This window comes from Phodopus roborovskii, unplaced genomic scaffold (genome assembly GCF_943737965.1).
Source record: "Phodopus roborovskii unplaced genomic scaffold, PHOROB, whole genome shotgun sequence".
Lineage (NCBI taxonomy): Eukaryota > Metazoa > Chordata > Mammalia > Rodentia > Cricetidae > Phodopus > Phodopus roborovskii.
The window spans coordinates 18,857,875-18,882,552 of NW_026126567.1; the positions used below are offsets into that span (position 1 = coordinate 18,857,875).

The 24,678-nt window shown below is 45.9% G+C and overlaps 1 protein-coding gene across 5 annotated transcripts in view; it reads left to right on the top strand.

Annotated features, from left to right (window-relative positions):
• Grhl2 (grainyhead like transcription factor 2) overlaps positions 1–24,678 on the top strand; it is a 115,356-nt gene that overhangs the window by 65,754 nt on the left and 24,924 nt on the right. For all 5 annotated transcript variants that reach the window (XM_051202743.1, XM_051202744.1, XM_051202745.1 and 2 more), the window contains exons 8-9: positions 4,912–5,006; positions 24,201–24,359. In XM_051202743.1, coding sequence (XP_051058700.1) covers positions 4,912–5,006; positions 24,201–24,359 — 254 coding nt within the window. The remainder of the gene's footprint in view (positions 1–4,911; positions 5,007–24,200; positions 24,360–24,678) is intronic.

A 24,678-nucleotide genomic window follows, 5' to 3' on the forward strand; every position in this document is an offset into this window, starting at 1 on the left:
TCTCCCCCATATACATTCTGGATTATGTCTCTAAAAGATGTATACACTTAAAGATTTTATGTCGCAGTAGCCAAAAGGGTTTGGTTTTGTGTGTAGACAGAGCTTTGTAGTTGCTGGTCCTAGCTTGGCCCTTAATCAACCAGTGTGGTGGTAGTAAGTGTGACCCCCCCAGAGATCATGTGTTCGAAACCCACTCTCCAATTTTTGTGCTACTGTGTTTGAGGTGGGAATAATTAGGTGAGGTTACGTGAGCAAGATGTACTGGTGACTCGGAGAGAAGAGGTGGAGCTCCGGAGTTGGCATGCTCCCTCTGTGTCACCCTGTGATCCCCACCCCGTCATGATGAAGCATGAAAGCTCTCTCCACAGACCGATCTTTTGGGCTGCACAGCCTGGGAAGGTCCAGGGTATTTTCTTTTTAAAGCAGTTTACTAAAGTCTGTGGTATTCAGTTGTAGTTACAGAAAACAGACTAAGACAAGACAAATAATGGCAGCGTTGGAGAGACAATTACCTTTCTTATGTCTTTCTCTCCTCTCCTTTCTTTTTTCTTCCTCCCTCCCTCCTTTTCTCCCTCTCCCTCCCTCCCTCTTTCTCTTTCTCTCTCTTTTTTTTGTTATTCTTTTTTTGTGACAGGGTTTCTCTGTTTAGCCTTGGCTGTCCTGGAACTTACTCTGTAGACCAGGCTGGCTTCTAACTCTCAAAGATCCTCCTGCCTCTGCCTCCCCAGTGCTGGGATTAAAGGTGTGAGACAACATGGCCCAACACTTAATGTGTTTCCACTCAGGGAGACCCCGCTTAGACAAGGTTCTTCCACCTTTTTCAATTCAGAGTTGAGTGTTCCTCACATGACCTGCTTTCATCCGTGGTTCCTCTACTCAGTATTGCAGATGGGGGACACAGATTTCTGGGGTCATGGATAACCATTGTCCGCCATATTGAAACAGTGTTCTTTAGATAGAGTTTCTGTTCTGCAAAGGTAACTCACTGAGAGTCAGGGAGAAGAGTGCATATGCCCAGGCTTCATGTGCTCATGTGCTTGCTTGCTGTATCCCGACTCACCCTCCAGATGGACCTTTGGAATGGTAGCCCCAAGCATATCCAGCATGCCACATTCTCAACCTAAGGAGAAAAGTGTTTGATGAGTCTGATGTGGCTGTGCGCTGGCCTGGCCTGGCTCCCAGCCTCGTCTTCAGCAACCCACCTTCATTATTTCACTTCATTATTTCACCAGTCCAGACAGAATCCACGCCTTCCAGCAGAGTGCCATCTTCTGTATTAATTATACCACTCTGTTTAATCTCCAACAATATATAGAGAATAATTAAAGGGGGTAGTTATAGCTCTCCAAGTGCTCGAAGCTTAATTAAGGAGAGGAGCTAGCTTTTCCTTTGACTGCCATCCAACACCGCGGTTCCTTTACCATCAGTCTGAGGAAGCCTCAGCCTGAATGAAAAGAAAACAACCAATTAACAGACCACTGATTATGTCTAAAAGATAAAAGGTAACAGAGGGGTTCACTCACTGTCTACCTCCTGAGAAATTAGACACAGTGGCATCCCATAATTTCTAAGCAAAACACCACTTGCCAGGAATAAATGCATCTGGGAAGTGTGCACACAGGTGTACTCAGTGCCTTCTGACAGACATGGTGAATGTGAGCATCATTTCCCACAGCACCAGTGCCTTTGGTTTTCATAGCCAGGCGCGCTTGAATTAGTTTGTTCCCTCCCCGTAGCAGTTTCCTGTTCCTTGGGGCTGAAGAGGCGATGGCTCAGTGGTTAAGAGCAACTGGCTGCTCTTCCAGAGGTCCTGAGTTCAATTCCCAGCAACCACATGGTGGCTCAAAACCATCTGTAATGAGGTCTAGTGCCCTCTTCTGGCCTGCAGCCATACATGCAGGCAGAACATTGTATACATAATAAATCTTTAAAAGAAGTGCCCTATCCCTGCCCCCATTTAAGTAACTTCCATGGTCCCCAATGCCCAGTTCCGTTGCTCTCACCATACAATCCCTTAGCACCTCATAAAGTAGTTGTCACTGATGTATGGCCCATGCTGTCAGTATCTACTGATGATTTATGGTTGAAATTGCAGTTAAAACTGTGACTATTACTGTGACTATTGGTACCAGATAGACCTGAATTCAAACCATAGCTGACTGGTTAGCAGCTTTGTGATTTCTCTGTAGGAGCAAACATGCTGTTACCTAAGGAGTAAGGAGTGGAGGAGGTAAAAGGTTGGCACAAGCCCTGGCATGAGCATGTCTGGTCTCCATAACAGCATAGGTATCACCCCAAGAACCTTTGGATGCCAGGTGTGGTAGGATACTATCTTGTATTTGTTTTTGCTTCGCTTGTTTAACTCTGGAGCTGTGACTCTTTGCCTGTCTAAAACACCTGATGGTTTAATGAAGAGCTGAACAGCCAATAGCAAGGCAGGAGCAAGGATAGGCGGGGCTGGCATCCTTAACCTCAGCACTTGGGAGGCAGAAGCAGGCAGGTCTCTGAGTTCCAGGCTGGCCAGGGACCAGTGAGAGCTTGTCTCAACAAAACAAAAACTGTATTTCTGAGAATATGCTTTTAGCTTTTGTTTTGGTGCTGGGTGTTGGACCCAACTTCTCCTTCCCCCAGCCCTTGCCCTAGCAGCAGGCTACACCTTCTGCCCCTGAGAATTTACTTTAATGAAATATAATTAAATTTACATAAAATTTAGCTGTAAATAAATAAAACACTGGTGTAGCAAACTTAACTGTGACTGAATAAAGCCATAACCAGGTGGTGGCGGCACACGCCTTTAATCCCAACACTTAGGAGGCAGAGGCAAGTGGATCTCTGAGTTCGAGGATAGCCTGGACTACACAGAATGTTCTAGGACAGCCAAGACTGCACAGAGAAACCCTGTCTCAACCTCCACTCCCCACAAAGAAAACCAAACCAAAACACCCCCAAAACCCTATAACCAAAAACCAAAACAAGAATAAAGTCATGCCACAAGATTGGATATGATGGTATTTGGTCCCCAATAAATATTTTTAGATATGAGCAGATGTTAGAGATGGGCTAAGCAAAACAATATATCAATGAAAAGCTATTTATTACATTCTGTGTAAAAATATTTACATGTTTTGGAGAAAGGGCACTAGATGAGAGAGCAGAACAAACACATAGATAGTGTTTAAAGGTAGTAATTGTGAGTCCATAGACTGTGGTTGCTTTTAAGTCATTTCCTATTTTCTTATTTCTTATCTGACTTCCTTATGTTGAATATACATACTTGTATGTTCAAAGTTAATGTGCTTTGTTTAAAATATAAGGATCTGGAATTGGGCTCATACCTGTAAGCTTAGTCAATACCCAGGGGAGAAAGCATTTTGAGTTTAAGGCCAATTTGGATTACAGAAAAACACACACAAACTCAAACAAAAAAACCAATAAAGGTGTTATCTTGCAATGAGGTTTCTTTAAGAAAGAATACAGGAACATACAAAGGAAACGAGTGAGCACTCTCCATAGAAGAACCCCGGCTGGCTAGGTGCAAGGGAGGAGAAGCTTGCATATAATGGTAGAGACTGCATCCAATGATGCCACTTTGAACCCTTCAGTGTGGGTAGAAAGTAGAAGAGATCTGAGATAGAGGGGAAATAGAATTGAGCCTGAGGCTAGACAGGCAGCCTATCCTAAGGGAGCCTGGAGAGCTACTCTGGAAAGCACAGTTTTCCTGCAGCCATTCATCTCCCAGCAATAACGAAAGTAGTGCTGTCTGAGGTACCAGGCATTTCATCATCCAGAAGAGGAAATAGCAAATTATGACTACTGGTTGTAATGTAAGGGATCCATGGTGAGGGCTGCTGGATAAAATATAGGACTTCCAGTTAAATCTGAGCTCTGAAAAATAGCCTTTGTAGTATAAGTACACCTTAAATATGTATTTCATCAACAACACAGTTTTTGCACACAGAGATGTCAGGCCACCATGCCCATAGCAACACATAGCACATAAGAGTCTACTCTTATGGGTGTCTAATGGGAAGGGAATAGATACATATTATATGGGATGAAATAATATGTATCTATTCCCTTCCCCATACTAACAGGATGGAAGGGAGTAGATATATATTACATGGGGTAGAAGGGAATAGATACATATTAACGGGATGGAAGGGGATAGATGCATACATTACTATATGGGTTAGAAGGGAATAGACTGAAGATAGATTAGAGCCTAGAGTGGGCAGGTGATGATAGTCAACCAAGTGTGATTCACTCAACTTTCTGGAGTTAAAACTTAGCTTTATAAATGCCTTTCTTTGACACGGGGGTGCAGTTCCATGGATCAGCATGTGTGAGGCCCTGTGTTTGAACCACTGTCACTGCACATGGGAAACCTTCACTCTCTGTAGTTTCTTTACTAAAGTCGTACTCACACCACCTGATTGGTAGAATATTTTGCTCCCCCCCCCAAAAAAAAAAAATCTGTGGAAGACCAGTCAAGAAAGCAAGTGGGAAGATGAGCAGAGAAAGAAAAGCAAACTAACCAAATCAGAAAAAGACATGTTGTATATAGACTTACTCCTTTAATAGAAGGATGTGTGCAAAGTTTTTCATCAGCAGAAAACTATCAGCAAAAAAATTTGACACAGCGGTAGCCAGAAAAATAGGCATTTGCCTATTGACAAATAATAAATCCTCCTTCATGTTCATGTGGGTAAGTGTATGTGTGTGCGCGCATGTTTGTGTGTGTGTGCGTGTGTGGTGTGTGTGTAGTGTGCTGCGTGTGTGCTGAGCTGGTGTCTCATGCATTAAACTTGTCACAAGGATAAGCCTGAGCCTTCCAAGTTCAGGCAGGAACTATGGGCACACACCTCTCCACCTGGTTGCTCTGCTGAGCCTTTTTCTCTTTCAATGTCATAGCTGACTACAAGGAGAGCTTCAACACCATCGGGAACATCGAAGAGATTGCGTACAATGCTGTTTCCTTCACCTGGGATGTGAACGAGGAGGCTAAGGTTAGTGAAACCTATGGGGCTCTTACTGAAGACTTAACCAAAACCTTGTATAGTGGTTCCCTAGAAGCTTGAACTTATGAACGTATTCCGTCTTTTAGAAGCCTCACACCTTTGCCCTTTTGTTGGGACTTGGGGTGGGTGGGCTTCTGCTCTGAAATATGATAAATCACCACATCCCACCCCAGCCTTTCAGGCCATGTGCTCCATTTTAGAACTTGTATCTGTCACTCAGAGTCTGAGTCTCCTAAGGCCCCTAGGCTTCTCTGTGCCACCATCAGGCAGTCTTCATGGTGAGCCTGGGGACTTGACCCTTTTGTATTCCTCTGGGTGTAAGCGTGGTTAACACTGCAGAGGTGAACAACAGCCCTGACAAACAGGTGTCAAGGACGGATGTCGGCACTGCATGGATTGGATAAGAACGTGTTTGCACAGATAGTCTTGTTTGCTCTCAGCCACACATCTGTGTTTTGAAGGCCCCAAGACCCATTCTGAGTCTCCGCTTCTTCTGGTTCCTCAGCCTTATTTTGCACTTAAAGGAATGTTTCAGATAAAACTAAGCTTGTTTTCTGCTTCAGTTGTGTACCAGAAGACCTTGTCTTCAGTCTCAGGAGGAGGTCAATGTAAACAAGGCTGTCAATGGCTCATTGTCCTGGCCACTGGGTGAGAGAGGAAACTGGCTGCCCAGTTTGCCGGCAGGTTTCCCAGGAGAACGTGAATTGCTTAGTGTCCCTTTCCACTCATGTATAAAACAATGCTGCTGAAACTGGCATTAGGCCGAGAAAGGTGACCCAAGTGGGCACAAGGACAGATTAGCAGTGTGGCCTGGAGGAGCAGACCTTGCTTCACACAGAACTCCAGGCAAAGTGTGTCTCTGCATGCCTGCACTCACCATGCTCTTGGCCGCCTGTGCCTCATTCAGTTCTCTCTCTACTCCCCAGATTGTCACAGCTTGCAGAGGTTTGTGTGTGCTCACCCCAGGCTCTTGGCCACCTCTTCCCCTCCTCAGCTCAGCCAGTGCTGGCCCCTTGTCTTTATGCTAGACTACTACACAAGGGGCAGCCCGTGGAGTACTGGGATGTGTTCGAATCAGCACTTCCAAAAGTCTCTACTGCACCTAGCATCCTGCTGGGATATGGGTGCTTGCCATCCGGCCAGCCATCCAATGGGGAACCACTAACAAAACTTACTGGGAAGAAAACAGGGATTCGACCACTGGCATCTGACAGTAGTGTTAAAGCTAGCTGTGAATCCACATTTTCAGTGTCAAGGTCTGTGGTGTTGGATGTTAGAGGTGACGCGCTCTGTGGAAACCGCCGAGGTAGTTGATTTGGGGTTAAGCTGATCTTCCAGCCAGTTCATTCCCTACCACTTGCTTGCCATCTACAAGTGCTCCCTTCCTTGTCAAAACGTGTGAGCACATGTGTGATGGGTGTGTACATGTGTGTCTGGGTGTACACATGTGTGCATGAGTATTTGTGTGTGTGTGAGTGTGCACATATGCGCACAGGTGTACTTCCAGGCAGACACACTGATTTTCTTATACACATTGGCAATATACAATTGCTTTTGGGCAATATATCATGCCTCTTCTGTCCCATCAATCTTCGGCAAAGCACAAAGGAACATTGGTCTCATGAAGCTTGCATTTACACCCACCACATCTCTTTAGGCCTGGCGGGTGACGTCAGTAACAGCTATAGCAGAGGACGGGTTTTGTTTTTGGTCTTTTTTTTTTTTTTTTTTTTTTTTTTTTTTTTAAAGTGACCAGAGAACACAGACTTGTGGTCCATAGAACAACAGATACACATGGGAATATTACATGCTTATGAACCATTGGAAATTTTTACGTTTTTTTACCCATGTTTAAAATAGAGTTTTATTTGTTTGGTATCATTTTTCTGAGAGGGTTTGGGATTATAGGCACACACTGTGATACCAGATTTAGAAGACCATTTTGTTGTTGTAAGTCTGTCTATGGATTATTTTGGACAATTAAGACTTCTAGACTCCGGCCTAAGTGTTTGCATGGTTGTGACTGGCTTCTCATTATGAGTGGCCACTCATGTTTTTTCCCTGAGCACTTTCTCTGTGCAGGCGCGGTAGTCATTAGAATTTTTATGCACAGGGGCATCAACCCTGGGTTCAGGTCTTCCTGATTTCCAGTGTCAGGGAGGCAGCAGCACAATGAAATTCAAAATGGTTCTCACGGTTGTGCATCACGGACGATACCCACTAGACCTTCCCCTTAGCTCCTCTCCTAGAGTTTTATGTATGTTTTTAGTGTGTGTATGTGTGTGTGCGCCTGTGTGACAGTGGGGATTGACCCAGGGCCTCCCATGTGCAAGGCATGTGCTCTGCATCTGGGTGCCTTACCCAGCCCCTGGCCTTGGCCCTGCTGGCTGCTTCCGTGGCTGCCTTGGGCAGAAAGGAGGGGATAGCAACACGGAATCATTCAGCTTCCTGTGCATATGGTAGCCAGGAAGGCACCCAGGTTCTCATCCAGGTGGTTCCCAGACCCCAGGCCAGCCTGGCAACTTGGTTCAGGCAGAACCTGTGAGGGCCCACCGCCCAGAGCTGGTTTTTCCAGTTTTCCCGGTGGTGCTAGGTGACCCAGCAGACCAAGCAGTCTTGGACTGGACCTGTTTTCTCCCCAGTGTCTGCAGTCTGGAGGACCACATGCTGTGTGTTGTCTCCAGTTCTTGGTGTCTAGATGGTGAGGCTCTGAGTGTTGCTACTGTCAGCATGGAAATTGGCCGGGGGGGGGGGGGGGGGGGAGTTCCTGGTCCGTGCAGCAGAAGGCCTGTGGTGAGGTGCAGGCTCTGGGTCTAGTCCTTACTACCTGAGGAGCCAGCATCTGTCTTCTCTCTGTGTAGCCCAGGCTGGCTGTGAACTCACAGTAATCCTCCTGCCTCAGCCTTCCAAATGTTGGTATTCGAGGCATTGTCACAAGCCCAGCTTCCAGTGCCTGACTCCGCTTCCTCAGCTTTAGTTTGGCCAGCTGTGAAATGGCGGGGGGTGGGGGGTAGGGGTGGGGGTGGAGGGTGAGCAAGCCCAGATGTCTGAGGTCCCACCCAGAGGATTATGGTGGGGGAGTTCTGCCACACTCTCACGTGACTCTGACTCTCAGGAACATTATCATTTTACGTTTTGGTTTGTCACCAAATGCTGGTACTTAAAAAGCAGGTTTGTCAAGCGCGAACCTCCAAGAGGCTGACTTCCCACACAAGACTATTGAGTGGTGAAGAGCCATGAGCTCAGAGCGCTGACATCACCCACACTGTGCAGCCCTAACTGCAGTCCTTTCCCAGGCCTTGAAGTCTCTCCTGCCCCCGCCCCTTTTTATTCAGCGTTGCTCTCTGTTCACAGTGAGTTCAAGGTTAACCCGCTACAGTAGTCTCATGGTGACCACAGAGAACACGGGTGTTAGGGTGTTGCATCATGCCTAGGGCTGGTGTTTAAGGATCACACTGTCCTCTTTGGGTCTTTTTACCATACCAGGAGACCCCCCCCCTCCACACCCCCATCTCCAAGTTTGCCCCTTCCTACACTCTCTCAAATGCTAGGACGAAGGAGGTTCCCCTTTTGAGTCTTTTAACAAAATTCTGTTAAGTCGGTTTTCTGGAAGCATCTTGATTCAGTAAAACTACCCCTCCCCCCTCACTACCATCAAATAGATGAGTCGTACTCTCATCTTTATAAATTTCTAAGTTATTATTATTGAGTCTGTGTGTGTGTGTGTGTGTGTGTGTGTGTGTGTGTGTGTGTGTGTGTGTGTGTGTGTGTTGAGTGGGGCTGTGCAGGAGCCAGGGCAAAGGCCAGTTTTCAGGAGTTGGTTCTTTCTTTGAGCCTTGCTTTGAGCCAGGCCCTCTTATCTCTCTCCCTGCCTTACTTCATGTTCTAGGCCAGGACATGAGCTTCTGGGTGATTCTCCTGTCCCTGCCTCCTGTCTCCCAGAGGCATGCTGGGATTGCAGAGGCACCAGCACACCAAACTTCTTAGGTAGATTCTGGGGATGGGTCTCAGACGGTCAAGCTGCTGTGGCGTTGCTTTACCCAGTAATATGGAGCTGGCATGGTAGAGTTTTCTTTGTTGCTTTTGAGCCCAGCATCCCTGCTTACCAGGGTAGAATAAGACCTCTTTTCACAGTGTCTGTCCTGCGTGTCCAGGCACTGCTCGGTGGCTGCAGTAGAGGACTTGGAGTGCCCCCCCCCATTCCTTTGTCATCAGATCACCAGTGGACCTTCTTCCAGATTGCTAGGACTGAGAAAGACACCCCCCCACCCCCGGAAGTCATTTTAGAGAGGCCTGGGGACACAAGCCTCTGTGTTAACAAGCATTTAGGGCGAGGCTGGAGGTGCAGGGCTAAGGTATATCATGTAGATTCTTTGCATCTTGGAGTCTTATTTGCAGCCCAGCGCTGCAAGATTAGGTGAGAGGAAGGGTGGGTACCACCCCCAGGCTCCTCTCTTACCCATCCTCACCCAAGAAATCAGACATTAAAACAAGATAAATGCAATCATTTCCCTTCCCCAAGACACATAGACTGTAACGTACATGGGTTCAGGAGAGAAAATAGACATCCGGGTTCACTTCCTTAAGCAAAGCCATTTGAAGACCCCATCCTGCTTGGCCACTTACCGCCTCCCCCTCATCAACATCCTGAGTCGCTCTCCAGCAGGGATACTGTGCGGTTTCAACACTTCAGTGCCCAGAGCTCCCCTTATCCTTGTCCCCAAACATTTCCTTCTTTTTATCATGAAAGTCATGGAGCAGAATGGGCATAGCTACTACTAACTGAGTGCTTGTGTGTGCATGTGTGTGCACGAAGACTAAGTTAACACCAATATCTCTCTCCTGACTAGCCTGTGTGTGTCTGAGTGCTGACCAGCCTAGCAGTGGCTCTTGCACGGCTATTAACTCAATTGTACCCACTAAAGAGCAGTGTTTTCTAATACTGTAACTCTTTTTTACATTACACATTAACTTTCCATTTTCCCAGGTCTCTAACTCTTTCTCTGGTATTCTCAGATTCATTTTTATGGTTTTGTCCATGTGTTTTTCTTTTATATTTTTATTCAGTGGAGACTTTTTTTTTTTTTTTGTCTTTCCTTTACCCGTGTAAGAGGCACAACATTTATGATTTATGAAATGAAGTCAAGGTGGAGATTATTTTCTGAGATGAAGGCATATGTAGCTTAAGAAGCTGAATAAACACACACACACACACACACACACACACACGGGTTTATAATAGAAGCTCACCTGTAAATTTGAAACTCTAGAAACCAGTCAGGTGGGTGTGGGCATGGCAATCTGACATTTCCCCTGAACCGTTTCCCTTAATAGTTAACTTTTAATTAATGGCAAGTATCTGATTTTTGCCTTAGTATTAAGAAGATGCCATTTAAGAATTGAGGCTATTTTTTGAGGAGTGGTTGTTGACATGGTCCATCTTAACTTAAGGAAGATGAGCTTTTGGGATGCTGGAGCACTACTTGGCAGCTGCCTGTCCTGTAAGACAAGTTGGCTGAGTCAGTGTGTGGAGATGTGATGAGCAGGGTTCTGTAGAGCAACTTCCTTTGTCTGTGTGAACTCTTAGCATCTTTTCTCTTTCCTTGTGTGGGTTGTGTCTTCCTTCAGGTGCTGCCCTCTCAGGGTACAGCTAATGGTGAGCAAGCCCCACCCAACTTCTCGGACATGAGGCAGGAACCTCTTCACTAGCTTAAGAGAAGGCGTGGTCTATGAGGGCAGTGACATTTCACTACAAAGAGGCTGTGGACTGGGAGGGCAGAGTTATTATAATCTTCTTGCACACTCCCATCTTTACAGTTACTTTGAGTGAGATTATGCTAATTAAAAGGCCAGTTTAAGTGGCCTGGAGAGAGGGATGGCTCAGAGGTAAGGAGCACTGGCTGCTCTTCCAGAGGTCCTGAGTTCAATTTCCATCAACCACACTGTGGCTCACAGCCATTGGTAATGAGATCTGGTGCCTGATTCGGCCCTGAAGGCAAACATGCATTTAGAACACTGTATAAATAATAAACAATTACTCCCCCCCCCCCACAAAAACCCAGCTTCTTCTTTTTTTTTTTTAAAAAAAGGTAGCTTAAACTTAAACTTAGTACCTATTTATGGTGAATCTATTATGTCTCAGATTTGCTATTTCTTTTCTTGCCTCCTTTTTTAATTTTAATTTTTATTTGTGTGTGTGTTGCCCACAGAGGCCAAAAAAGGATGTCACATTCCCCTGGAACTGAAGTTACAGGCAGTTGTGAACCACCAGATGTGGGTACTGGAAGCCACACCTGGGTCCTCTGGAAGAGCAGCGAATGCTCTTAATTGCCGAGTCATGTATCCAGCCCCATTTATACATCTGTTCCCTAACATTCCTTTTTCATCTAAGATGTTTAACAGATGCTGTTGTTGAGGCTAAGTCTCCGGTGGCAGAGGCTGGCCGTGAAGTGGGGTTAATTACAGGCACATGGGTTACACTGTGCTTTAACTGGTGCTCTGTGTCAACCACAGGGCTCCGAAAGCTAAAGCTGGGGGACTGGGGACGACTGAGCACTAGTTACTCTTGATGAGGCCCCAGGTTCTGTTCCCAGCACCTACATGGTGGCTCACAGTTCTGAGGGATCTGGCACCTCCTGAACTCCTAGGGCATGAGGCACGCAAGTGGCACACATACATATATGTAGAAAGGCACTCCTATACATAGAATAAAATAAACAAATCCAAAAAGCTAATTTATCAAAAGCTAAAACGTGGTAGTCACGATACATCTTTCCTAGGTCATGCTTCCAAGAGGACAGTACTCTTTCCCTTGAACTCCCAGACCAGAGATGTGGGAAGATGTGCAAATATTGCTTTTCAGGATGCATAAAGAGAGATGAAGCACTGTATAAAGGAGAGAGTATTTCCGAGTGACCAAGGTTCATAACTTTGCTGATCCCCCACCCCATGACCTCTAGTAAGTTGATGATTTTGGGAGCTTCTAGGGGAGTTGAGAGATACTGCCATTTGCAGACCTTATACCCCATTGCTGTGTGACTTGGGCCTGATTTTAAGCAGGTCATCTGAGGGAGAATATTATGGGACATCCTATGGTCTCGAGAGTAAAGAGAGCTTTGGGAGAGGCTCCCAGGAGAGGCCTAAAAAGATTGAGTTACATACCGCCAAGCTGGGCAAATGGCGTTTTTATGTGTTTGCTGGGGCGTGGTGTGGGCGGAGGGAGCTTTAAAAGGGAACGGCAAACATTTGCTGGAGTCTTTGGCATTGAACTTAAACAAAGCCATGCCTTTGTCCCCCTTTCATAAGGTAAAGGCTGACGGGAAGAGCTAGGGGGCTGGAGCTAATGCTATGAACAAGGAGTAATCTTTGGATGGTACCTCACTGAAGATAGCAGAGGGTCTGTCACCATGTGGAGTAGCCATGGTTTCTGCCATGCATTCTACCTATGGTTCTGAAGCTAACAGCGACGAACTATTGTGCAGTGCAGAGGATTGGGTTACACACTTGGATTTCATGACATAATGTGTGTGCTTGTGTGCACAATGGCTTATATTTGTTCAGCAATTACTATATCACAGGCCCCTTGCCATCCCTGGTCTTTTTTTTTTTTTTAATATATTATCCAATTATTCATGTCTCTAAGCAGGTGACATTTTTCATCTGACTAACAGGCGATTTCAAGTGAGCCAGCTTACCTTGCTAACACAGCAAATGCATAATAAAGCCAAGATTCCACCCTTTGTTTGAGTGTGACCCTCCCACTGTTTTCCAAGACAGGGTTTCTCTGTGCACCTTTGGAGCCTGTTCTGGAACTTGCTCTGCAGACCGGGCTGGTCTCGAGCTCATAGAGCTCCGCCTGCCACTGGCTCCCAAGTGCTGACATTAAGAGTGCCATGTTGAGAGGATCTTGAAGGAACATCTCCACACACACTGGCAGTGTGGTCAGGTTAAGGAAGATGGGATCCATGGCCAGGCACAGGCTGTGCTCTCAAGAGGAACTAGGGTCCAGCCTGGAACGAAGATGAACTTCTAGGACTCCTTCCTCCATCTCCCAGCCCTAGTTACAGGCAGGAATCACTATCTATGCCTGGCTCCTTCTTTTCTTTACTCTTTTGTCATTTTTTATGTATTTTTTTATTTTAAAAATTTAGATGAGGAATTAGAATAATGTGGCTCTCCTGCTCTTCACCCTTCTTGTCCTGCATTTCATACCTTCTGCAGATAGAGGGCGTCATTTCTGTGCGATCAGGGAAGGTGTGTGTGTGGGGGGGGGGGAGGAAGGGAGGGAGGGAGAGCGGGATGGAGGAGATCTGCTACACCTTAGAGGTTGGAGAGGTGAGTGTGCCGGATGGTGAAGGGATGTTCAGAGATCGGAAGGCTCAAGAGCAGGGCCTGTGGAGCCCAGAAGGATGGATTGATACGGATCACCTGTGGTGGACAGTAGGACGGCAGACAAAGGCTGGGTGGGGCAAGGCTTTGGAAATTAGAGAAACAGGAGTCAGGGAAGGAATGCTGGTTAGTAAAGATGCTGCAAACAAGGACTGGGAGGAGAGGCAGGAGGGGGAAGAGCCATCAGGCAAGGAAGCCAAGTGAACCTGGGGAATTGTTAGAGCACATACTTGGACCTCACCCTAGGCTGAGGTGGGAGCTCCAAAACTGGAGCTTAGTGATCGAAGGGAACTCAGATTTGAAAACTTGTGCCTGTAAAGATGCTGCCGAGAACGCCTGCTTCAAGCCGAAGAAAGCAACTTCAGTGGCGAATTTATATTCCTGTGTGCAAAAACTGCAGAGAAAGATGTAGCTTGGTTAGAAGGAAAGCAGACACCCACAGCTAAGCACTGAGCCAAAGTCCCTGAATCCAGTTACAGAGAGCGAGGAGTGATGAGCAAAGGGGTCAAGAACAGGCTGGAGAAACCCACAGAATCAGGTGGCCTGAACAAAGGGGAGCTCATGGACCCCAATGTGATAGCTGGGAAACCAGCATAGGATCAACCCAGACCCCCTGAACATGGATGTCAGTTGGGAGGCCTGGGCAGTCTATGGAGCCTCTGGTAGTGGATCAGTATTTACCCCTAGTGTACAAATGGACTTGGGAGCCCATTCCACATAGTGGGATACTTTCTCAGCCTAGACACATGGGGGAGGGCCTGGGTCCTGCTCCAAATGATGTGACAGACTTTGAAGATCCCCCATGGAAGGCCTCACCCTCCCTGGGGAGCAGAAAGGGAATGGGATAGGGGGTCAGTGGGGAGGACAGGGGAGGGCAGGAGGGTGCGGGAACTGAGATCGACATATAAAACACGCTTGTTTCTAATTTAAATTAAAAAAAAGGAAAAAGGGGAAAAGTAGCTTAATTTATAAGTAATAAAGTATAAATGCCAGCATGCATGATGGCATTGCTGATAAATCAAAAGCTGGAAGCAGCCTAATGGGGAGAAATTGTCATTCTATATGTATTCTTAAGGAACAGAATTATCAGATGTCATCACTCAGAAGTATGAATGGGGGCTGTGTGTATTCTGCTGCCACTTTCAGAACAGGTCAGGAATTTGCACAGTGTGTTGAAATGTGTAACTGGGGAGCAAAGGAGGCAGAAAGTGTGCAGTTTTTCCTTTTGCGCCTGCTGAATTTTGTATCAGATTCAAGCATTACAAACAAGTTTTAGGATCTGGGGATGTGGCCAAGTTGGAAGTCTGCTTGCCTAGCATGTCCAAAGCTCTGGTTTTGGTCTCTGGTATCACAGAAACCAGGAATGCATACATGAGGCCCTTAGAGAGAGAGAGAGAGAGAGAGAGAGAGAGAGAGAGAGAGAGAGAGAGGACAAGAAAACAAAACCATCAAGAAGTTGAGTCAATGAATCTTTCCGTCTACATTCAAATTCTCAGGACAGGGGCTTGTCCCTCTGTGAAGCAGCCTGCCAACTGTCAGGCAGTGAGTGTCCTAGAGGTGTCCCTCACCCACTGTGCTGTGTGCACCTGCTGCGTGGCACGCTGGACACGGCTCTATGAAGAGTAGTGGAGGCTTCTGACCCAGATATCCCTCCAGAAATTCTGTGCGGAAGTAGATTTGATGTTTTAAGAATAAGTTTACCTTGGTTTACTGTTTGTTCTATACAAGACCATAAACTTATCCACATTGGAGTCATCTGAGGTTGGTGTCACAAACTCCCTGAGGAGAAGCTGACCAGGAGGAGGTGTGTCCTGTGGGCGTGAGCGCCTAGTGTGCGTGCGTGCGTGTGTGTGCGTGTGTGTGTGTGTGTGTGTGTGTGTGTGGGTGTGGGTGGGTGGGTGTGGGTGGGTGTGTGGACAGGGGTGGCCTGGCAGTGGACAAGGGTGGCCTGGTTGACTGGGCTCTCAGTCTGAGGGTGTGCGGTTACAGAGATGAGCAGGGAGGCTGCTGTGGGCAGCATCATGTTACTGTCATGGCGGGGCGACGCCTCAGATTTTCCTGTGTAGCCCTTTCCAGTTTAAAAGTATGACCTCATTTAAATACAATAGCACCAAGGTGGGGATTGTTGGAGCTACTTAAAAGACCAGGTCTGAAAGCAGAAGGGCTGGTTAAGAGTCCCTCCCTCCCTTCCTCCTTCCCTCCCTCCCTTCCTTCTTCCCTCCCTCCCTCCCCCTCTCTTTTCTTCCCTCCCTCCCTCTCTCTCTCTTTTCTTCCCTCCCTCCCTCCCTCCCTCCCTCCCTCCCTCCCTTTTCCTGGTTTTGAATTTCATCTTGCTCTCAGCTGTAGAGAAAGCTGGCTTCTGGAAAACCCTCCTTTTGTTATGAGCAGTTTGGAAACTGCTTGTAACACCCTCCACTGTAGGACAGCCCCACTTAACGCCTGTGTTGGAGGTTTTAGCTTGGAGGTTACTCTAGTCCTCTTGAGTGACTGTTTCCCGCTCTCTGCTGGGCCTGTGTCCTCTCACTATGGGCCTCCCTGGCCCAGGTGAGGAGTCCACCTAGTCTGGAAGGGGTGTGGGCCCTCCCTCTCTGCCCCATGGCTTTTCTCAGCCTCTGACTTGCTGCTGTGGGCCTGCTGTACTGTCCTCCGTGGCTCACGGCACACACCTGGCCCCGGGGCAGCTCCATTGCTGATTGCATGAATGAATTGCTGTTCCTCTCCACAGCTCCACCCCACTTCCTGTCCCCCATACACATCCTGCCCTTCCTTTGGTTCCCCTCTCTCTCTTCTTATCCCACGGATCCTACAGGGGGGCTTCCCAGTTAAGCACTTCCCTTTCTCTCCAAATTCTCACAGCATCTGTGGTCTGGGTTGTCCAACTTGGTGTCTAGTTGTGCTGACTAGACCTGAGAATAAGCGCTGCTTCCCGGTCCCCCTGCCCCGCCCTGCTGCGCCCCAGGAGCAGGGCCTGCTGTGATAGGCAGGCACTCCATGCTCTCCATACATTCTTTTGTAGCTCTTCCAGAGGGTGCAAGCATGTGTGGTTAGGGAGGTAGGTGGATAGACAGACAGACAATCATGCTGACTATGTAGTTGGTGCTCTATTTCCTTAGGTGTGCTGAGACCTCATCTGCAGGTAGATAGACGGACACACAGACTAGCAGTCAGATGGCTTCCAAGAATACGTGGGCTCAGAGCAGCAGACTGTCCCTGTGACCCTGACACCTTCCCCTGCTTATGTCAACCTTGGCCTCTAGGCATTATTACTTATGAAAGCAAGATTGTGTAAAAAAGGGAAAAAGCATATTTGGAAAAATAATTTATGTTCTCTTAACTCATCGAGTAAATATTTGCCTGGCATAATGCAGCTAACTTGAGGCAGACAAAGAGCCCTTCTCATGGGCTTCTCCCCATCGTGGGGCACACAGGTAATGAAACGCTAAACAGCAGATTAAATTCAAACAATAAGTGCGTGAAGAAAACAGAAAAGGGACACGTAATAGAGCGTGCTTCTGGCTGGAAGGGAGAAAAGTGACTCTGGGTGGGGAGGCCACAGCTGGTCTATCCGAAGAGCTAGCATTGAACCAAGATCTGAAAGAGGAGCGGCTGCTCCTGTGTGTGTCTGCGAGGACAGTGGAGAGCGGTGGCCCCGACACGGACCCAATTTGATGTGCTCTGCAAACAACAACGACAAACCCATGGGTGGTTGAAAAATAGGGATGCCATGGTAGAATTCAAGAGTGTGTATTCAGACATACCAATACCATGTATAGAAAAGAAATGCATTGTGAGAATGTAAGGTAAACAAAAAAAAAAAAAAAAAAAAAAAAAAAGAGAGAGAGAGAGAGAGAGAGAGAGAAATATCGAAATCACACCTGCAAAGGCTGTACTTTCTGAGGTTTCAGGAAGTCCTGAACTAAACAGCAAGCTCCCTGAGAGCAGGAATGTGGGGAGGACTGGTCTTGCCTAACCTCACCTCAGAGCAGAAGGACGACACCCAAATTCCACATCTCATATTGTGTTATTTTCTCACCTGGCTCCCTGACATTGTACTAGAGTTAACTCTTCCTCGTTTTGCCTGTCTCAATTTGTCATTCCATCTGCACTTCAGTACAATCTTATCAAAGTGGATGCAAAATGACAAAAATGTACAGACGTTGTCTAAAGGTGTTTTACAAGACGCAAGACTAATTCCAGCACTCTGGAGGCAGAGGCAGGAGGATCTCTGTGAGTTCAGGCCAGCTTGGTCTACACAGTGAGTTCTGGAACAGCTAGAGACACATAGTGAGACCCTGTCTAGGGAAAGAAAAATGGAGGAGGGGGAGGAGATGGAACAGGAGGAGGGGAGAAGGAGGAGCTGAGGAGTTGGCAACAGCACTCTTGTGTATTTACATATCAGTTTTGTAAACGAGAATGGGTTCTGACATTAAACCTGCTTTTTCCGTGCACGCCCGGTACCTGAGATTTTGGGGCCAACGCCTGTGTGAATCCTTGGATGAATTCCTTAGGATCCAGAGTATTAGGAAATACATAAATAATATAAAAAGCCTTTAACCAGGAAGATAGTACAGAATTCATGAAGTCAAACAAGCCCATGATGTTGAATAAATCATGGATGTGAGAGTTTCGTTTTAAATCTTGAGTTGCTTTCTCAATCAATTAAAGGTCAATTGTTTTACTAGAAAACCCCAGAACCCAGTGAAGGTTAACAGTGGCTCTGAAGCTCACTGGAGTGAGTGTTTACTTTTATTTTATTTTATTTTATTTTATTTATTTATTTATTTATTTATTTATTTATTTATTTATTGAGACAAGGTTTCTCTCTGTAGTTTTGGAGCCTGTCCTGGAACTCCCTCTGTAGATCAGGCTGGCCTCGAACACACAGAGATCCGTCTGCCTCTGTCTCCCGAGTGCTGGGTTTAAAGGTGTATTGACAGCAATGTCCAGCTTGAGTGCTTTTATTTTAATAAACCTCCCCACGTGCTTGGTGGTTGGGGCACGGCTGAGATTGAGATCTCTGCAAAGTTGCTTTGTGCTAGAGGTCACAAAACAGGAGCCGCCGTTCATGTGTAACAAATGATTTTATTTTTAAAAAGTCACAAGCTATTGGACTGGTCTCTCAGGGGAAAGTGTCTTAGGCACATTCAGGAATTATCTGATTCACCCTGCACATGTGAGGAAATTGAATTGTTCTCTATGAATTGCCTGAATACACACACTTTATTCCAGGGGAAGGGAAAGCGGGCTTATGAAATAGAAGAGAACACGTGACATTTGTCAAATGCTGTGCGTGGGAGCAGAGGTCTCGCAATTGTCCTGTGTCCTCCTCAGACCTCTGTAACACATCTACACCCAGTTCTTGTAGGTGAACTTCCGAGAAAGTGGGGCGCGTGTTTGCCTGCTCCCGGCGGAGCAGGGACATGGTTGGGTTTGCAAGATGAAAGAAACAAATGAATGCTTATCAGTTCCGAGGCCTTCCATGCCTCCCCACCCCCGCTTCGGTTAAAGTTCAACCATTTGGATTTTGAGTGTGGCACAGCCAGGCTAAGATGGATGCCGTCAGACATTGCCAGCTGCTTTCCAAGGGGTTAGTCAGCAGGAGAGGGAAGCAGGGCATCGCATCCTGCCTGCAAACTGCCGGTTCCGCTGACCCAGGAGATGGCCAGCGCATTGCTACACAGAAGGCAAACTTCTGCACTTTACCTTTTATGGGATCACAATGCCTGGAGTCTGAGCCACACTGGACTTCTGTGGAGACCCTTTCTATTTTAAGAGCACTGAGTTTAAATGTCTCCCCATGGAACTCAATTGGCTTTTAAGGGCCTTGTGTCCTGGGTGACTGACTTTTATAGCTGCTCCAAGGACGGTTGAGTCTATTATAATCCATTGCCAGTGAACATCTCATTGGCTCTAGATGACCAGGGTACTTAAGTGGTCCTGGTAAACAGTCATAATCTATTGCTCTAGCTCTCTTAGACTTGGAACTGATAGGCCATAATTAGCATTTCTTCCTACCTATGATAGGCCCACAGTGAACCATGGGCATGTAAGTTAGTGACCCAGCCATTCGTGAAGTCCAACCATATAGGAAATATCCACCAGAACATTAGCTTCTCTTTCTCCTTGGTAGACCTTTTGATGGAGTGGGATTTAAAAAAAAAAAAAAAGGTCAGGATTTCAGTCGCCACATGGCCAGAATCAGGGACAACCACACAGTTCAGCAGAGCAAACATTTGATTTGCTGACACAAAATGGCATTCTGGCCAAGATTGCTGCATTGCCAGCAATAAAAGAAGTCAAGTGTCCCTGGAAAGGGCCCGCAGAGCAGTGGTCAATGAAGCCATTGTAGTCTCTAAGGCCCCACCAGCACATCTTCCATCACCCCACCTCACCCCTGTCCTCCGTGCTCACAGGGCCCATAGCTTATACGTTTGTGCTAGCACAGCCTCAGGACACTTAAGACATTTGAAAACATTTGCTGCCTGAGTGAGTATCAAATAAAGTTGTCTGCCACTTGGGGCCTCTCCAAGGCTGCAGGTAGCATTTGCTGTTACTGTGACTGTTGGGGACAGCATGCTTCTACTCTGAAGTCACCCTGTCTGCCGTGGCCTTTCTTAGGAGTCCCCACCACTCAGGAATTCGTGTCCTCAGTTGATCTCATCCCCCACGCCCACCCAAACCCCATTCCTTAGGCTTTGTGAGGCTCCTCTCAAGCCTGTGCCCTCGTGGCTCATATTTCACAGGCATCCTCCTGGCTAAGGACTTTGCTCTGTGTGCCTGGGGCCTCTGCTCACGCCTGTCTTGGACCACTGTATGATAGTCGTTGCCGATTACTTGTTACACCCCCTTCCACCCCGAATTGTTACCTCTATGAGGCCGACTTTGCTTCTGTTGCTATTTCTTTTTCTTTGTTCCTATTTCTAGTGTCCAATACTATTTGTTTCATTGTGTGCTTCCATGAATTCTTAAGGACTGAATAAATGAATGAAAAGAATAAATGAGTGAAATGACTATATATATATATATATATATATACACACACACACACACATATATATATATACTCACACACATATGTATATTTAAAAGTATCTTTTGTTGTATATTTAATACAACAAGATATTACAGGGTCCATATAAACAGTAAGGTAAGAAAATTAACATTAATGTATTAACCTTATACAGTTACCCTTTCCCTTTGTGTGTGTTTCTCTGTGTGTAGTATGTGTGTCTGTGTGCACGGATGCTTTTGTATGTGTGTGCAAAGGAGTTAAAATGTATTCATTCTTGTTGAGCATGGTGGTTATAAGCCTCTTAGACTTGGAACTGATAGGCCATAATTAGCATTTCTTCCTACCTATGATAGGCCCACAGTGAACCATGGGCATGTAAGTTAGTGACCCAGCCATTCGTGAAGCCCAACCATATAAGGCTGAATCAAGAGGGTCACCAAGTTTAACACCAGCCTGACCTAAACAGCAAGTCCCAAGTTCTGGGTGACCTTGAGCTACAGAGGAGGACCTTGTCTCAAAACTAAGGACAGGGAAAAATTTAGTCCTGTTTTTGAAGATTGATTTATTTATTATGTATACAGTGTTCTGTCTGCCCGTATCCCTGCATTCCAGAAGAGGGCATCAGATCTCATTACTGAAGGCTTCTGGCCACCATGTGGTTGCTGGGAACTGAACTTCTGAAAGAACAGACACTGCTCTTAACCTCTGAGCAATCTCTTCAGGCTCTCAAAAATTTAGCTCTTACACACACACACACACACACACACACACACACACACACACACACACACACACTCACGATGTCTCTCAGAGCACCTGCACAATACAGGAGACAGAAAAAATCTAGAGTGTTTGTTTTCTCAGGCGGTGGCACAGCAGGCAAAGTTGTTGTCATTAGCACATCATTGAAACTCGTCACCTGTCCTGCTGCTTGCTAAGGCACTGGGAATTAGATGCCTGGTGGTGTAAATTACCCAAGTCTTTGGGGCTTAAAACAGCTGAGGGATGCTTAGGCAGAAATCTAAGGTCTTTGTCATCCTGCAGGGCTACCCTAGGCACTCTCACAGGGGCACAAAGGCCCAGGTTTTGAGGTCCATCAAAAGTCCAGGGGACAAAACTTTTGAAAAGTTGTCTTATACACAATAATATACGTCCTGGTTTTCCCAGTGACTTCAATGTTTTTCACTCATTCTTGAGAGAATCACTGTTTTTTTTTTTTTTTTTTGTTTTGTTTTCTTTTTTTTTGTTTGTTATTCCTTTTCTGAGACAGGGTTTCTCTATGTAGCCCTGGCCAAGAATCATCTTTAAATGATTTCTCAGTTCCTTTTTTTTTTGTGTCACTGTGACCAGAACTCCTGATGAGGACAGCTTGCCAGAAGAGAGGTGTTTTGTTTTTTTTCTCTTTTCTGAGTTTCAGAAGGCTTCCATCCATTGTGGCTGGGAGGCATCATGGCTGGGGCATGCCAACAGCCAGGGGCTGGCTATACCCTTCAAAGGCACAGAGACCTAGTTCCCAGCCAGGCCACCTTCTACATTACCCAGCCTCTAACATCACTCACACATTCTCTGGGGGAACTGCAGATGCAAACCATGGCAAATGCCATCTATTGACTGTGACCCATCATTGTGTAGAATGAGGGTCATCTTAGCCTATTCAGCTCATCATTTACACCCATTCACTATCTCTACCAATCTTTTATAATGAAAATTGGCTTTGTTTGTTCTGTTAAACAGAACAAAAGACTGGCTAAATTTTCTGCCCTGTTGGGCTCATGTCATTTCTATTTTATGTTGTTTTGCTTTTGGTGTTTTTTTTGTTGAAAGGTTTTTAAAGTTTTTCTATTGAATTTCTTACAAGCTATGAGATGAGGATTTTCTCCCCTCCCCCCCCCATCACTTTCCACTAACTGGAAGTGGTGGAGGATGCTGTCATTCCACTTAATGCCTTCTCCATTTCTTGCCCTTGCCAGTTCCTGTACTTGTCCATGCGCACGGAATAGATTAGTATTTAGTTTTCCTTCTGCAGGGAGAGGGCTACAGGTGCTTTAAAGGGAACACTGGAAGCTGGAAATATCGAGTGACTTGTTTAAGGTCTTTTAGTGGTTTAGTGCCAGAGAAGGGGCTGAAGTCATGGCTTTGGACTCTCTAGTGGGATTTCTGCAAGCTAAGTCATTTATCTAGTGCTTAGTAAGTGTCTGCTCCTTGCTAGGCATTGTATTAGGTGCCAGTAATATTAAAAGCTAAGAAATTATTCCAGATCCTACACTTCACAGTTAAGGAAGAAAGTTTTATATAAGCATAACCAGCTTTCAACATTGTTGGATTAAAAGAGTTGTTTTTTTTCTAATTTGATCTTGTAATTTTATTTATTTTTATTTATTTATTTTATCTTCTGATGGACCTCAAAACCTGGACCTTTGTGTCTCTGTGAGAGTGCCTAGGGTTGCCCTGTAGGATGACAAAGACCTTAGATTTCTGCCTACGCATCACTCAGCTATTTTAAGCCCCACAGACTTGGGTAATTTACACCACCAGGCATCTAATTTTTTTTATCTTGCAGGTCAGAATCTAGGAAAAGTTATACTATTAGAAGTTTTTTTGCTGGTTTTTTTGAGACAGTATTTCTCTGTAGCTTTGGGAGCCTGTTCTGGAACTGGCTCTGTAGACCAGGCTGGACTCTTAACTCACAGAGATTCTCCTGCCTCTGCCTCCTGAGTGCTGGGCCACCAATGCACAGTTAGAAGTGACAACTTTTTTTTTTTAATTTTATTTAATTTTATATAGCAGTCCAATTAAATGAAAGAAGTGACAACTTTTAAAGTTAATAGTTAATGTAATTTGTGTGTGTGTGTGCCTGAGTGCATGTATTTGCACTGTGTGCATGAAAGAGACTGGTTACAGGTGTGTGCCACCACTTTGGCTAACAAGAGACTAGGAGATTGTGTCAGATCCCCTAGAACTGGTCTTACAACATTGTGAGTCACTGCCTGGGTCCTGGGAACCAAACACCAGTCCTCTGCAAGAGGAGCAAGTAGTTTTAACTGCTGAGTCATCTCTCCAGCTCCAGAAGTGACAATTTTGGTACATTGAGAAAACAATGTTTTACTTAACTCATTTATGGCTAAGAGAATAACGCTTAGCTGGTGTACTTTCTAGAAGGTTATTTAGATTGACTATTTCAAAGTCAAATATGAAAGCAAATTGTTTAGGAGAGTATAGCTTCTTTATATATCTATTTGTTTATCTGTCACCCACCTATCTATTTATTTATTGATACAGGGTTTCTCTTTGTGACCCTGGCTGTCCTGGAACTCAGTCTGTAGTCAGGCTGCCCTTAAACCAGAGTTCCACCTGCCTCTGCTTCCTGAGTGATGGGATTAAAGGTGCATGCCACCACCTGGCTCATCCTTATTTATTTATTTATTTATTTATTTATTTATTTATTTATTGTTTTTTAAGATTACTTTTCTTGCCAGGATGTGGTAGGACACGCCTTTAATCTCAGCACTCAGGAGATAGAGGCAAGTGGAACTCTTGAGTTGGAGGCCAGCCTGGTCTACAGAGTGAGTTCTAGGACAGCCAGGGCTGTTAGACAGGGAAACCCTGTCACGAAAAAAGTTTACAGCCATATATATATAATACATGCATCTGTGCGTTCAGCAGGTTTCTATGGGAAAGTGTTGGGCACCTGATAGGTCGGTGTAGGACTTCCGATTCACACGTCTGCTTGTGTCTCCCTGGATATCCACAGTTTATGAACTTTCTTCTTTTTCTCCCTCCAGATTTTCATCACCGTGAATTGCTTGAGTACAGATTTCTCCTCCCAAAAGGGCGTGAAGGGACTTCCTTTGATGATTCAGATCGACACATACAGTTATAACAACCGCAGCAATAAACCCATTCACAGAGCATACTGCCAAATCAAAGTCTTCTGTGACAAGGTGAGCAAAGACGACAGCTTGCCAGAAAGGTACTGTTGTTAGGAGCTGGGTGGCATTCCTCCCTTGCCACTGTTTCTTGACTAGTGGTGTCTGAAGAATTATTTCTTGATCACACGGAAGTGGTAGTCTTTCATTCTCAAGTCTTGGTAAATATGTCAGGGTCACCTACCCGCTGCCCTTTGGTTTGGCTGCTTTGGCTGTTCTCAGCTTGCCATTCTGTTTTGGTTTTTTGAGACAGGGTTTCTACATGTTGCTTTAGAGGCTGTCCTGGAACTCGCTCTGTAGATCAGGCTGGCTTTGAGCTCACAGAGATCCTCCT